A 12,392-nucleotide genomic window follows, 5' to 3' on the forward strand; every position below is an offset into this window, starting at 1 on the left:
AGGCGGGTGGAGGTTGGCGGCCCGGTGGGATAGTTTACAAAATGGCTTGCGCTGACTGGTCGACACTCGTCTCTGTTGGCCTGTGCGTGGTCAACTCTAAAGACAAATGATAGTAGCTAGCGCAGAACTAGATGAGTTCGTTTCTCCATCTACAGGGTGTTCGTAATGCGTAGCGGTATCCGTACGCCCTGCCACTTTGACGCCGCGCGGGTATCGTATAAGTAATAAAGGCATGTATCGGCTGGAGACGCTTTGAATTTACTATCTTTTCGATGTGTCGATCAAGTCGTTGCTGCTTGAGTTCAACTTTTTTGTTCGACGAAGGTGGTTCTCGCACATCAGCTCGGCCAGTTGGAGATGTCCGACATGATATGTACTCAATATACTTCGAGCTTGAGATCATCGACATTCTTTGCGTTGTGGAACTAAGTGAACTGCCCAATTTGTGGTGTAAGTGAGATATTCCCACGGACTAGGTGTTGTATCCAGTTTCTGTAACATGCATGTTGTTTCTGCCATAAAATTCTCATCTTTGGTCGAAAATAGGATCGGTAGGCCATGTTTCCGGAATCCAAAGAAAGGGCGTAATTCCTGAACAGCAACTACGATATGGCGTTGAACGATTCAACTCTGGATATGGACACTCAAGATTTGGCCCACATTTCCACTTTCTTACACGTTGCGTCACCCGCGCGGTTGCTTCGCCACGACTTATATGCCTCTACTTCCCTGGGAGAGATCTGGAGGCCATGAAAACTGCAACGTTATTCATTAGACTCTGAACATTGATACTATCTAATAGCGAGATCCGTAATAGCCAAGCCACATTTGTCAACTTTACTGTACCAGCCTACCTCGTAGACATGCCAAGACCAGAACGCGAAGCTCACGGCTGAATGGCATTTTTCTGTTGCCAGGATACTTGATGGTGATCACGAGATACGGTCACGCTATAGGCTTATTGTTCCATAATCACCTGGATTTCAAAGCAACGTGGGTTCCTCTTTACTGGATTACAATGGGCTTACAAACTTGAACAAATTGCCAAGAGTTGAAGCTATCGTGACTTGTAGGCTTGTAAGTTGCAAAGAAGGCTTCAAGTTATAAGCTCCATGATTCTCGCGTCTCGGAAGTCTCATTCTTCAGACCAACACCTTCAGTCAGTCTACCATTCATCTCATCGTTCACCACATCTTCCTTCTCTCTATCCATAACCAAACTCCTAACTCAACCTCAACCTCATCGCCCAACATGCTCTTCACCAAGCTCTCCGCCCTCACAGCCCTCCAGCTTCTCTCCCTCCCCGCGGCCCAGGCCCAAACCGACCCAAACAACAATGCTTCCGCGCCCACCACGGTCCCGTTCTTTACCTGCAACCCCGGCTACCCCGTCTCCTCCGCCGAGCAATCCATAATCTTCACAAACTTCCTCCGCAAGTTTTACATCGAAAAGGACGTCTACCGCGCGGGAGGGGAGCACATCCTGCCCAACGCAATCAACCACAACCCCAACGTCAACGGCGACCGCGACGCCAGCCTGGCCTGGGTTGCGCCCCTCATCGCCGAGTGGAATGTGACTATTACCAACACCGGGTTCGCGGATAACGTCGGGTGGAGCCATGTTAAGGTTGAGGGCCCCGGGATGGGGCGGTATACTGTTGCTGTTGATATTTGGCGGTTCGAGGGGGGGTGTGTTGCTGAGCATTGGGATGCGTTGCAGGTTGCGCCGCCGGCGAATAGGACGAACCCGTTGGAGTTGATTTGAGGTTGCCTAGCTGAGATGGTTTAGGCGGATGTGCCCGAGAACTAGAGGTTTGGCAGACTAGACTGTGTTCACGGCGAGATGGAATCCACATAGCTTGATATTCGCACATAGGGCTAAGTCATAGGTATTAGAGGAGCAGACAATATACTGGTAATAAATGGAGTATCCGCTGTCTTCCATAAAAATCACCAAAGAGACTGATCCTAGGGAATCAGGCCGTTGCCAGCAGATGTCGGCAACTTCTGTCTGGAGCATTAAACTGATGTTTATGACATTGATGACAAAATATCCGGGCTCCGAATACATAGTCGGAGCCAAGTAATTGATTTTGTCGGTAAGGTGGTTCGGAGGGCTGACAAAGTGCCACCTTCTACTCCTGCACTACGTCCACAATTCATTGTGTTCTGAGGGGGTTCTTACCAAGACCTCAGCAGTCTGGAGATAGACGACGGCTTGCATATCGGTAATTCTGGGCCAATGAAGGCTTGCCAGTTGAATCCAATCTTGATGTTTACTTGGCTACATGTCTCTAATTTCTTAAACTACTTACCTAGACAAGCAGTTGGGGCTCTAGCCTTTGGCTCTCGAGCAGATCATCATAGCCAACTCGTCCTGGATGTCCTACAAACTGAGCATTGCTAAGTCGACTATACAATTATAGTAATTCGCTGAAAACAGACTCAATTCATTCAGTCGCGACAAAGTTTTTATATAGTACAGGTCTTCGAAGCTGTCCTGTCCCGAATCGTCAACGTCATTGCGAATGCCTCGTACTCTGTCGGGTGTAAGCTACACCATTAAAGAAAGCCGGTGGGATACCTCCAATTAAGTGCCGACCCAATGTCACACTGGGCAATCTTATATGCTGAACTCTATTTTAGCAAAGGAGTCTTTCTGGACGTCCGAGGCAGCCGGTGAAGATGTAGTACTTAAAAGCTTCTCGCCGTAGTCGCACAAACTGTAAACACATGTGAGCGATCAACACTGTCTCACGTAATCTTCCTCGTCGCATACATACACACACAACATTTGATACGTGGTCATGCTGAATAGCTCTTACTCGATGCAGCAGTTCACCAGGGCCCTATTGGGCGGCCTCTTATCGATCTCCCCCCTCGCAGTAGAAGGCTACTCGTGCTCCTCGCCCGCCGAAGCATGCCTGATCCTCGCCTCCACGCTGCCGCCTGAAGTGTTCACGGCACCGAACACGACAGGCTATCAGTCGGTTCGGGACGGCTACTGGAGCCAAACCGCCGGAGGCCTGAGCCCGGCCTGCATCACACGTCCTAGGACCACCGAGGAGGTGGCGTCCATCGTCAAAGTGCTCTCGACCTGCGGCAACGATGTCCGACTCGCCATCAAGAGCGGCGGCCACGGCTCGTCCCCGAGTTGGTCCAGCACCGACGGTGGCGTCCTCGTCGCCATGGACGCCATCAACGAGACCCAAAACGTAGCAGACAAGGGCTACGCTCTCGTCGGCTCCGGAGCCCGCTGGGTCGACGTGTACAAGACTCTCGAACCCCAAGGCGTGACCGTCATCGGGGGCCGCTTCGCATCCATTGGCGTCGGCGGCCTGCTCCTCGGCGGCGGCATGAGCTACTTCAGCGGACTCCACGGCATGGCGTGCGACAACGTGCTCAACTACGAGGTCGTCCTCGCCGACGGCACGGTCGTCAACGCCAACCTGACCTCCGAGCCGGACCTCTTCCGCGCCCTCAAGGGCGGCGGGAACCAGTTCGGCATCGTCACGCGCTTCAGCCTCAAGACCTACCCGCACGCCAACCAGGTCTGGGCCGGCATCCTGACCTTCTCGCTCGACAAGGCCAAGGAAGTCTTTGCCGCCACGCAGGCCTTCAGCGCCAAATACGACCCCCAATCGCACATCTACCTCAGCATGGGAGGCGGCGCGAACCCGCAGCTGGACTTCCTCAACGTCTACGTCTTCTACAACGCCTCCTCGCCGCCCGCGGGCGACGCCAGCCCCTTTGCGGGCTTCTACGCGGCCAAACCCACGGCAGACAGCACCGCCACGCAGAACTTTTCCGCCCTCATCGCGTCCAACAACAATGGCAACCTACCGCTCAAGCGCTGGCTCATTGGCGGCCACACGTTTCCCAACCTCCAAGGGCAGCAGGGCGCGGATCTCTACCTGCAGCAGTGGCAGAACTTCCGCGACAAAGCCAACGCCACGGCAGCGGGCGACCAGGCGCGCATATTCTCCATGGCACTGGTTCCCGTCCCCGCGGCCGTCACGCGCGCCGGCGATCGCGTTGCTTCCGGCGGCGGCGTCAAGAACGTGATGGGGCTCGATGCGGACGCCGGGGACGCCGCGTGGGTTGACTACACGCTCGCCTGGGCGGAGGCCAAGGACGACGAGAGGATGTTTGGGTTCGTCGAGGGTATCAGTGCGGACGGGGACCGGCTGGCGACGTCTTTTGCGCCGGGGGTGAGGAGCTCGAATGCTGTTGAGGGGGAACGGGCGGTGTCTGCGGAGAAGGCGGCGTTTTATCGGACGAGTCCACGGTATATGAATTATGCGCTTTTGAATCAGCCTGTGCAGGCGAGTTATGGCGTGGAGAATGGGCGGTTTTTGCGGGAGGTGCAGAGGCGGTATGATCCTACTGGGTTGTGGAGGAGGGATGGTGGGTTTCTCTGGGAGTAGGTAGCTCTTGAGCTACTGATAGCCAAGACCCGAGGTATCGATGATAGGTACTGAAGCATATTGAAAAGTCGAACAAACGAGCATTCATCAATTCAAAGACCATTGTGTATAGTGAAGGCCTCAAGACAAGAGAGGTCGAGCTAGACTTCTGGGTCTGGGAGGGAGAAAGAGGGATCAAACCTCTGGATCCTGTGCATTATTCACCTCAACGTGCATTGTTCTATCACTTTGGCTTTATCCTAGACCTTTAATCCCTCACTACTAGTCATACTCTCGCGTTAGAGGCTCTGTGGCGAATACAGAGACGACGAACAGCAATGCGTCACAGTGAGGGCTGAGTGCGGTGGTGCTTAACCTTGGCCACCGATACTGTATAGCAGGCAAAACGATGCCCTTCTCAGATATCACTGGTGTGATGAAGAACAATTCGCAGGAGCTGTCAGCACCAGACATGGAAGAAGGTCGCATAACAGCCATGAGACTTTGGAAAGGCTGTTAATCTTTGCTAAATATTTATAGCTGCTTCTGCTGCTGATGGTCACGTTGCCGTCGTCTTGGCTCGACCCAACATTCAAGCATATGCCAACAACCATGCGCTGCTTGCTCTTAGGAGAATCTCCGTCAGTGTAAGCAGCTAACGAGTCAATGTCGCATGTGTCTGGCAAGCTTTCCAAAAAGAAGAATCTCAAAGTATCGGTGGCCATCATGAGTCGCTTTTTTTTAAAAAAAAAGATCAGGAGCACAACTTACCCATAGATGCGTTCCTTGCTTTCTGGCTGGCTGACGCTTCAACTGCGCTTTCCACTTTTACTTCATCACTCACAATCGCGTTGATATTCAAACTGAAATGATTACGCATGGACTTGATCAGGAAGCAGCTGGAAAATAGGGAGAGTGGAGGAATACCGGTGCGTCTAGAAAGTCCATTGTGGTATCAATTGGACAAGAACATGTGTAACATGGTTTCACTTTCAATTATATGTCTTGTATTCGGTCCGCCTGTGAAGGGCATATTGCAAGCTATGATCGCTTCAGTCTCAAAAGTGGAGCATATTTGCTGCCATCAGAAGGTAGTTGGTAGAGAAAAGCATATGGACTCCAGATTCCCATCATGATTCGTGACTCGTGAATCGTACAAAGGTAAAACAACTCAACCGCCGTCGCCTCAGTCTGAGCTGACAGTAGGCCAATCTACTGTCTTTCTCTGTAGCCCATCAGCATTCATGATCGGGGCTCGTATGCTAACGGCTCTTACCTTTTAACCTTGATATTACAAGTCTCGACTTCTCCGTGGACCATGTCGGAGGCCCAATTGTGTAACTAGTAAATGACCGAAATTCGATCAAAAGATGCACATATGACAGCATCACTCCTCGGCCGGTTCAACCTCAGCATCGGAAGGCCTTGTCTCACGCGCCTTCTCAGCGCGACCTTCGCCAGCCTTGACGACCCGCCGAAGGACGCTCATCTTGCGCTCGAAATCCTCGAGCAGCGGTCCGTACTCCTCGCTCCCAGACTTGGCTACGCCGCTGTTAGAGCTGGGCAAGCTCTCGGCACGATCCTTCTCCTTGTCAGCCATCATTGTTGCGCCCTCGCTTTCGACGCCCTCAATCTTGAGCACCAGTCCGCCCTCCTTCTCGCCCTCCTGACGAGATATGCTGGCGTCGGTCACGGCAAAGTCTGCGCTAAGGCTAGCGACGGAGGAAACCTTCCATTGGCCGTCTTCACCTGGAACGACATCGAGGAGGACGGCTCGGTTCGGGTTCGGGTTCGGGTTCTTCCCGGGCCCGGATTTGGAGGTCGAGGCCGAGGGGGTCGAGATTTGGTTCGAGGAGTGATGTGCTGCGAGGGCGGTTGTGAGGGTATCCGGGTCATCGTCTAGGAAGATGTACTTGACGGTCGGGTGATGAGTGGTGTTGGCCGTGGAGTTGGAGACGAGGGTAAAGAAACCGGCGGGATCGAGCTTGGGCAGAAGGGCTTCGTCGACGGCCTCGTTCTCAGCTGCGTCATCTGCTTCCAACGTGGGGATGATGGCCGTTGTTGTATCGGTGCCAAGCTTGTTGTCGGATGGTGAGCCGGCAAGGGCGGCCTTCTGGCCTTGTGAGAAGGACGAAGACAAAGGCGCCTGGGCGGGCTGTTCGGCCTCGGGGCGCGGGGACGTCGGGACGTCGGCCATCGTCAGACGGTATAGTTCCTCCGTGGTCGCGTGATCCTTTCGAGGGGGGATGTATTCCCAGGGTGGTCGGGGTCGGCGAGGCGGGCGGCGGGGAGTTGAGTTGTTGGTATCGACAGTGTCCCTCGCGTCGCGCTGACTGTCATCTTTTCCTGGGATAGTATGGGAGCTGCGGTCGGAGGTGGTCTCGAAGATGAGCTGCAGGGTGGCACGGGAGCTAGCTGGATAGCTGTTAGGCGCCATGGTGGAGCGGTTCCAGGCTGCTGGGGACAGCTTATCGCTATCGCCACGTGACAGCGGGGTGCCTGATCTGGCATGTGATTGCGAACCTCCAACCTTGAACATCAGCTCAACAAGTAGAGGTATAAGATCGGGAAACTGCATTGCCCTCAACAGTGATCTCGTGTCAGAGACATATTTAGGAGAATATTCTACGACAACTCATGATCCTCTGACTTCTTCTTCGCATGCACAGTCAAGCTAAGACCATGCTTTTCTCACCTCAGGCGTTGGTCTCAGGTCAATGGAACGAGACGTGATTGTTGAAAGCGTCTTTGCTTGTCACTGCCACTAACACTATAATATTGATCAATCTTGATCCGAAGAATTCTAGACCCTAAGTGGGAATCTTTTTCTTTGGCTCGCGATGGGGAGGCTGACAGGACCAGAAAGTCTGTCCGCCAGTCCAAAAGAGCCTTCGTAAGGGTCTTGGGTATCGCTAAAAACAGTTCGCCAAACGCCAACCATGTCAAATCATTTCCATGAGAAACCCCTAGCTCTCATTTGTCTCATTCTTTGGATCAGTGAACTCGAATTCTAGCATGTGTCAGTTGGGTGTTGAGTCAAAGAGAATGTTGTCAAACATATGAGATGAAACTTACTTTGACGGCACATTGGGCATTGGCCCTTTGCTGAGTCCTGCTTGATCCACTCCAGGATGCAATGCTTTGACTTGTGTCAGCATAGGCAATACGGTGATAAGCAAAGACAAACACTTACCATATGGAAGTTGTGACCACACTTGCCAGACACTAGTTGTTATTAGTTACGCAATGGTGTTATGGGAGGTTGGAAAGAACATACGGATGCTGCAGTCATCGCCAGGGTATTTGCAGGTTGGACATGTGCCGTCAAAGTGGACTTGGCAGATACCACAGACATCGTCTTCTGGGATATCCCACCGCCACGTCGCGACGGTGTTCCACCGGGTGATCTTAACCTTCATGAGGGATGTTGTTGTCGCTAGGGTTTGATATCTGGGGAATATGATTCGTTTGTCGTCAGTGTTTTCAGATAAACACTGTTGCGAGAAAGAGTGATATGCTTGAATGAGACCCTCTGTTTCTTTGCATGAAGTGGTAATCTTGTTGTCGTGATTTTAGCCCTGGGGCTTTTGTTTGTTGGAGTTGGGAAGGCGGGACCACGGCGGACTGGCAACTGCCCATGGAAGGTGGGACTTGTGAAAACTGCGGGGCAACAGGGCCCTGCAGCCAGTCAATCATGTCAAAACCAGATGGCGACATGGCCCAAGCTCCCCGCATTCACGCCAACCGTTCCCACTTCCGGAGTACGTACAGCCAGTCGGCCACCGCACCTTGTCGCTTTTTGCTTCGTTTTCCCAGGCGGTTTGTCGCGATGCTCCACTTAAACGGAGTCACTGGTGACCGGCCGGACCCCGACCTCCTCTGTCTCCTCCCGCTTATCACTGACTGGGAACCAGTGGACGCCCCCCGAATTCCTGCGACTCTGACAATCCCTCCAAGGTAGAGGGTACCAATCCCATTCCATCCAATCCTTGCGGCCTGGCTACATTGCTCCTTCTCCAAAAAATCCCGTCCGACACCACCACCCATAACCACCAGTCCACCACCACCAGTAGTGACCACCGACCGTGGCGTCCAACAAACAACCATCAGCAAAAGGGAAGAAAACGGTAGTGACGGCAAGCCTCATTTAGAGCTTTCCCCTCTTCCACATTACCTTCCAATTACCTTACCTCCAACCCCGCACTGAAAGCCACCACATGCAATGCCTCTGCGGCTCAAGCATTTGTGGTGATTTTCCTCTTTCCCTGTAACCCTTCCGAAAGGTAAAGGCCCAGCGTTCCGGGCTCCCGCCCATTGCCGTCGTCACCGACTGATATCGACCGACACCGCTCCTCCCGACCCGGCAATCCCTCCCAACCTGATCTGACATCACCCGCCCATACCAGAACCAGTTGATCCAGACACAGTCAAAATGGTTACCATCGCTATTCTACGACCCGCGCGCGGCACAAAGCTGTCGCAATTCACTGCGCGCTCTCTCCAGGCCACCGCCGCCTTCGCTGCCCGCCGCTCCTTCTCCTCCTACCTCGTCACCCCCAAGGAGCTCGACGAGGCCCTCAAGAAGAACCCCCCCTCCAAGATCAGCCCCGAACCGCGCACCATTCCCCTTTGCGCCTCCTGGTTCCTTCCCAACGATGGCCGCACCGGCATTGAGGTCTACCGTCAACAGCGGATTCCCAAGGCCCGTTTCTTCGACCTCGACAAGGTCATTGACCGCCGTAGCGAGTACCCCCATATGCTGCCTTCCGCCAAGGACTTTGCAGCGGCCATGAGCGAGCTGGGCATCCGCAAAGAGGACACCGTCGTCGTCTACGACACCAAGGAGCTGGGCATCTTCAGCGCCCCGCGCGTCGGCTGGACCCTCAAGATCTTTGGCCATCCCAAGGTCCACGTACTGAACAACTTCAAGCTCTGGGTCGAGCAAGGTCTTCCTACCGAGTCTGGCGAGCTCTATAATGTCGAGTGCTGTACCTACCCCATCCCCAAGTTGGATGAGGGTAAGGTCGCTGAGTTCGAGGAGGTGCGCGAGATTGCGCTGGACCACAACAAGGAGGGCGCAGAGGGTGTACAGATCCTTGATGCGCGGTCTCCCGGCCGTTTCGCGGGCACCGATCCGGAACCCAGGCCTGGTCTGTCGTCTGGCCACATGCCCGGCTCCATTAACATCCCGATGACCGCTGTCCTGGATCCCGAGACCAAGACGTTCTATCCCGCGGAGAAGCTCAAGCAGATTTTCCAGGAGAAGGGTGTCAACCCTGAGAAACCCATCGTCTCGAGCTGCGGAACCGGCGTAACTGCCTGTGTCATTGAGACCGCTCTCGAGGAGGCTGGATGGGGCTCTCCTGAGACGCGCAGAGTCTACGATGGAAGCTGGACGTAAGTTCTATTAATTCTTAACAATACCTGGACTTTTGATAAGCTGACATATTTCATAGTGAATGGGCACAGCGGGTCAAGCCTTCTGACTCACTCATCAGGAAGAACGAGTAAGAGATGGAGCGAGAGAGTGCAGTGTCGAGTTGCGTCTAGTTGCGATACCCTCACTACCCCACTTCTGGTTTTCTCTGGTTTTCATGTACGATATCCGGCACATCACAGCTTTGGAGTTTGCATTGCGCATGGGAGAGGTTCGTCAGCCTTTTTGGTCGTTTAGGGGAGGGACGCAGGTGGCTGGTGTACATAGCAGGCCACGGTAATGGATCACGATTATGGACAATTTGTGTGTTTGGATGCCTTGCAGTGCGCATATGAGTGAGGAGAGAGAATGTGTGTCGACAAGGTACGTCCCGGTACTATGGGTATGTTCATAACTGACGAAGCTGCAATTTCTCTCCAACTTGATGCCCGAGAACATCCTACCCAATTGAAGTGCGAGACCACCCAAACACAGTGAGCTTGCACGCGTGACACACTGTATTCTAACTCGGTGTGGTTCGGTGAGCAAACCACCCAGGTGGAGACCCCCACCCTTCACCTTGGATTCCTGCCTCGAAGCTCAGGCCACCCTCTTAGGGCTCGCCAAACCCGTCCAATGAGCCCGCCTTGAGCACAATCGCAAAATATTCAGCCGGCCCTGACAGCCACCACAGACCCCCGCAAAAAAAAGTTGTACCCGAATCGCGAAATAACTTCCTCCCCCTTCGAAACACCACGCAACCGGACTAACCGCAGCAGCAGTCTCTTTCACTCGCGCGCTCAACACACCTTACCCGACGACACAAAAATGGCTGACCGTGGTGCAAGCGCCCCCGCCCGTGGAGGTGGTGGTTTCGGAGCTCGTGGCGGTGACCGTGGCCGTGGACGTGGCCGTGGTCGCGGACGTCGCGGCGGCAAGAGCGAGGAGAAGGAGTGGCAGCCCGTCACCAAGCTCGGTCGTCTCGTGAAGGCCGGCAAGATCAGCTCCATGGAGGAGATCTACCTTCACTCCCTGCCCATCAAGGAGTACCAGATTGTCGACTTCTTCCTGCCCAAGCTCAAGGATGAGGTCATGAAGGTGCGCACACACAACACTCCAATTCGACCGGGAACCGAGATCGATTTTCGCAGACGACGACGCAACAATCGCCAATGCAGATGAAGATTTGGGTTCTCGGGCGTCATTTGAGATATCAATGCTGGTTTTTGGAGAGGGAGGGAAATGCTAATTCGTGGTTTCTTTTCCCCAATTGCAGATCAAGCCCGTCCAGAAGCAGACCCGTGCCGGTCAGCGCACCCGTTTCAAGGCCATCGTCCTTATCGGTGACTCCGAGGGACACGTCGGTCTCGGAATCAAGACCTCCAAGGAAGTCGCTACCGCTATTCGCGCTGCCATCATCATCGCCAAGCTTAGCGTCATCCCCGTCCGTCGCGGTTACTGGGGAACCAACCTCGGTGCCCCCCACTCCCTGCCCACCAAGGAGTCTGGAAAGTGCGGTTCCGTCACCGTCCGTGTATGTACACCCCGAAATCGACTCTGCGTATGAAACGAAGATGGGAAGACTGACTAGATGGAATCCTACAGCTCATTCCCGCCCCCCGCGGTACCGGCCTTGTCGCCTCCCCCGCCGTCAAGCGTCTCCTCCAGCTCGCTGGTGTCGAGGACGCCTACACCTCCTCCGCCGGTTCCACCAAGACCCTCGAGAACACCCTCAAGGCCACCTTCACCGCCGTCTCCAACACCTACGGCTTCCTTACCCCCAACCTGTGGAAGGAGACCAAGCTCATCAGATCGCCTCTCGAGGAGTACGCGGACACCCTGCGTGAGGGCAAGAAGTACTAGAGGATGTGCGAATGATGGGGAGAACGTCGGCGGCGAGGAGATGAGAAGAACAAGTGTCGGCTTCGGGATTTCTTCATGGAGTTGCGTGTGTTACACTGCATCGTTGGTTGGCCAGGGCATGACATTAAGGCTAAGGGCAAACTAGCTCCGGATCTGAAAATAAAGATCAAACATTGAATGCAGCCGACGGGTTTTTCAAAAAATAAGTACGGGCATGAATTTTACGATACCTTCCAGACAACGTCCCCTCGGCCGAGTGATATCATGTTGAAGCGCCATTCTGCGGAGCAATTTGGGATTCGAAAAGGATGGGTAGAAGTAATGATTCGGCAGCAGCATCGCCGGCAACTAAACGTTTCAAAAATCCTTGATCAAGCGACATAGGGACGTCGACGGGCCACGGGACAGCGCATTAGATATTGACCATCATTCTACCTACTGCGCTGATACTTGAAGAGTTTCTCGACATACACCTACTTGGTCATGTTTTCTAACCTTGAGGATGTACGGCAAAATATAAGTTCTCGGGACAGAAGGTACAAGCCATACTAGGAGGGAAGGTAACGATAATCTGGCTCTGTTTATAGATCTAGGCCCTGCGTACATAATGCAGCATACGAACACTCGCTCGATACCTGATTCACATTGACACCACCCAATCACAAAGCGCACAGTTGAAACGTGCACATTTCAATGAAGTACGAGGGA

The 12,392-nt window shown here is 53.7% G+C and overlaps 6 protein-coding genes across 6 annotated transcripts; 4 read left to right on the forward strand and 2 right to left on the reverse strand.

Annotated features, from left to right (window-relative positions):
* Positions 1-1,251: 1,251 nt before the first annotated feature.
* CCOS01_07095 (uncharacterized protein) lies at positions 1,252-1,764 on the forward strand (the record flags this gene model as incomplete). The annotated part of the gene is made up of 1 exon (XM_060455262.1): positions 1,252-1,764. The coding sequence occupies one exon, from the start codon at positions 1,252-1,254 to the stop codon at positions 1,762-1,764; it is 513 nt and encodes a 170-aa protein (XP_060314962.1).
* A 1,042-nt stretch (positions 1,765-2,806) lies between these two features.
* On the forward strand, positions 2,807-4,426 carry CCOS01_07096 (uncharacterized protein; the record flags this gene model as incomplete). Its single annotated transcript, XM_060455263.1, has 1 exon — positions 2,807-4,426. The coding sequence occupies one exon, from the start codon at positions 2,807-2,809 to the stop codon at positions 4,424-4,426; it is 1,620 nt and encodes a 539-aa protein (XP_060314963.1).
* Positions 4,427-5,792: 1,366 nt separating this feature from the next.
* On the reverse strand, positions 5,793-6,842 carry CCOS01_07097 (uncharacterized protein; the record flags this gene model as incomplete). Its single annotated transcript, XM_060455264.1, has 1 exon — positions 5,793-6,842. One exon carries the CDS (start codon positions 6,840-6,842, stop codon positions 5,793-5,795), a length of 1,050 nt encoding a protein of 349 aa, XP_060314964.1.
* Positions 6,843-7,371: 529 nt separating this feature from the next.
* Positions 7,372-7,824, reverse strand: CCOS01_07098 (uncharacterized protein; the record flags this gene model as incomplete). The annotated part of the gene is made up of 4 exons (XM_060455265.1): positions 7,372-7,415; positions 7,481-7,544; positions 7,599-7,630; positions 7,683-7,824. 4 exons carry the CDS (start codon positions 7,822-7,824, stop codon positions 7,372-7,374), a joined length of 282 nt encoding a protein of 93 aa, XP_060314965.1.
* A 1,013-nt stretch (positions 7,825-8,837) lies between these two features.
* On the forward strand, positions 8,838-9,916 carry CCOS01_07099 (rhodanese-like domain-containing protein; the record flags this gene model as incomplete). The annotated part of the gene is made up of 2 exons (XM_060455266.1): positions 8,838-9,802; positions 9,862-9,916. 2 exons carry the CDS (start codon positions 8,838-8,840, stop codon positions 9,914-9,916), a joined length of 1,020 nt encoding a protein of 339 aa, XP_060314966.1.
* A 601-nt stretch (positions 9,917-10,517) lies between these two features.
* Positions 10,518-11,684, forward strand: CCOS01_07100 (40S ribosomal protein S2; the record flags this gene model as incomplete). The annotated part of the gene is made up of 3 exons (XM_060455267.1): positions 10,518-10,919; positions 11,098-11,355; positions 11,427-11,684. Coding segments are annotated over 3 exons (918 nt in total), but the record flags the coding sequence as incomplete, so codon positions are not given.
* Between the last annotated feature and the right edge of the window lie 708 nt (positions 11,685-12,392).

This window comes from Colletotrichum costaricense (assembly GCF_030867565.1).
Source record: "Colletotrichum costaricense strain IMI 309622 chromosome Unknown Scaffold_6.1, whole genome shotgun sequence".
NCBI lineage: Eukaryota > Fungi > Ascomycota > Sordariomycetes > Glomerellales > Glomerellaceae > Colletotrichum > Colletotrichum costaricense.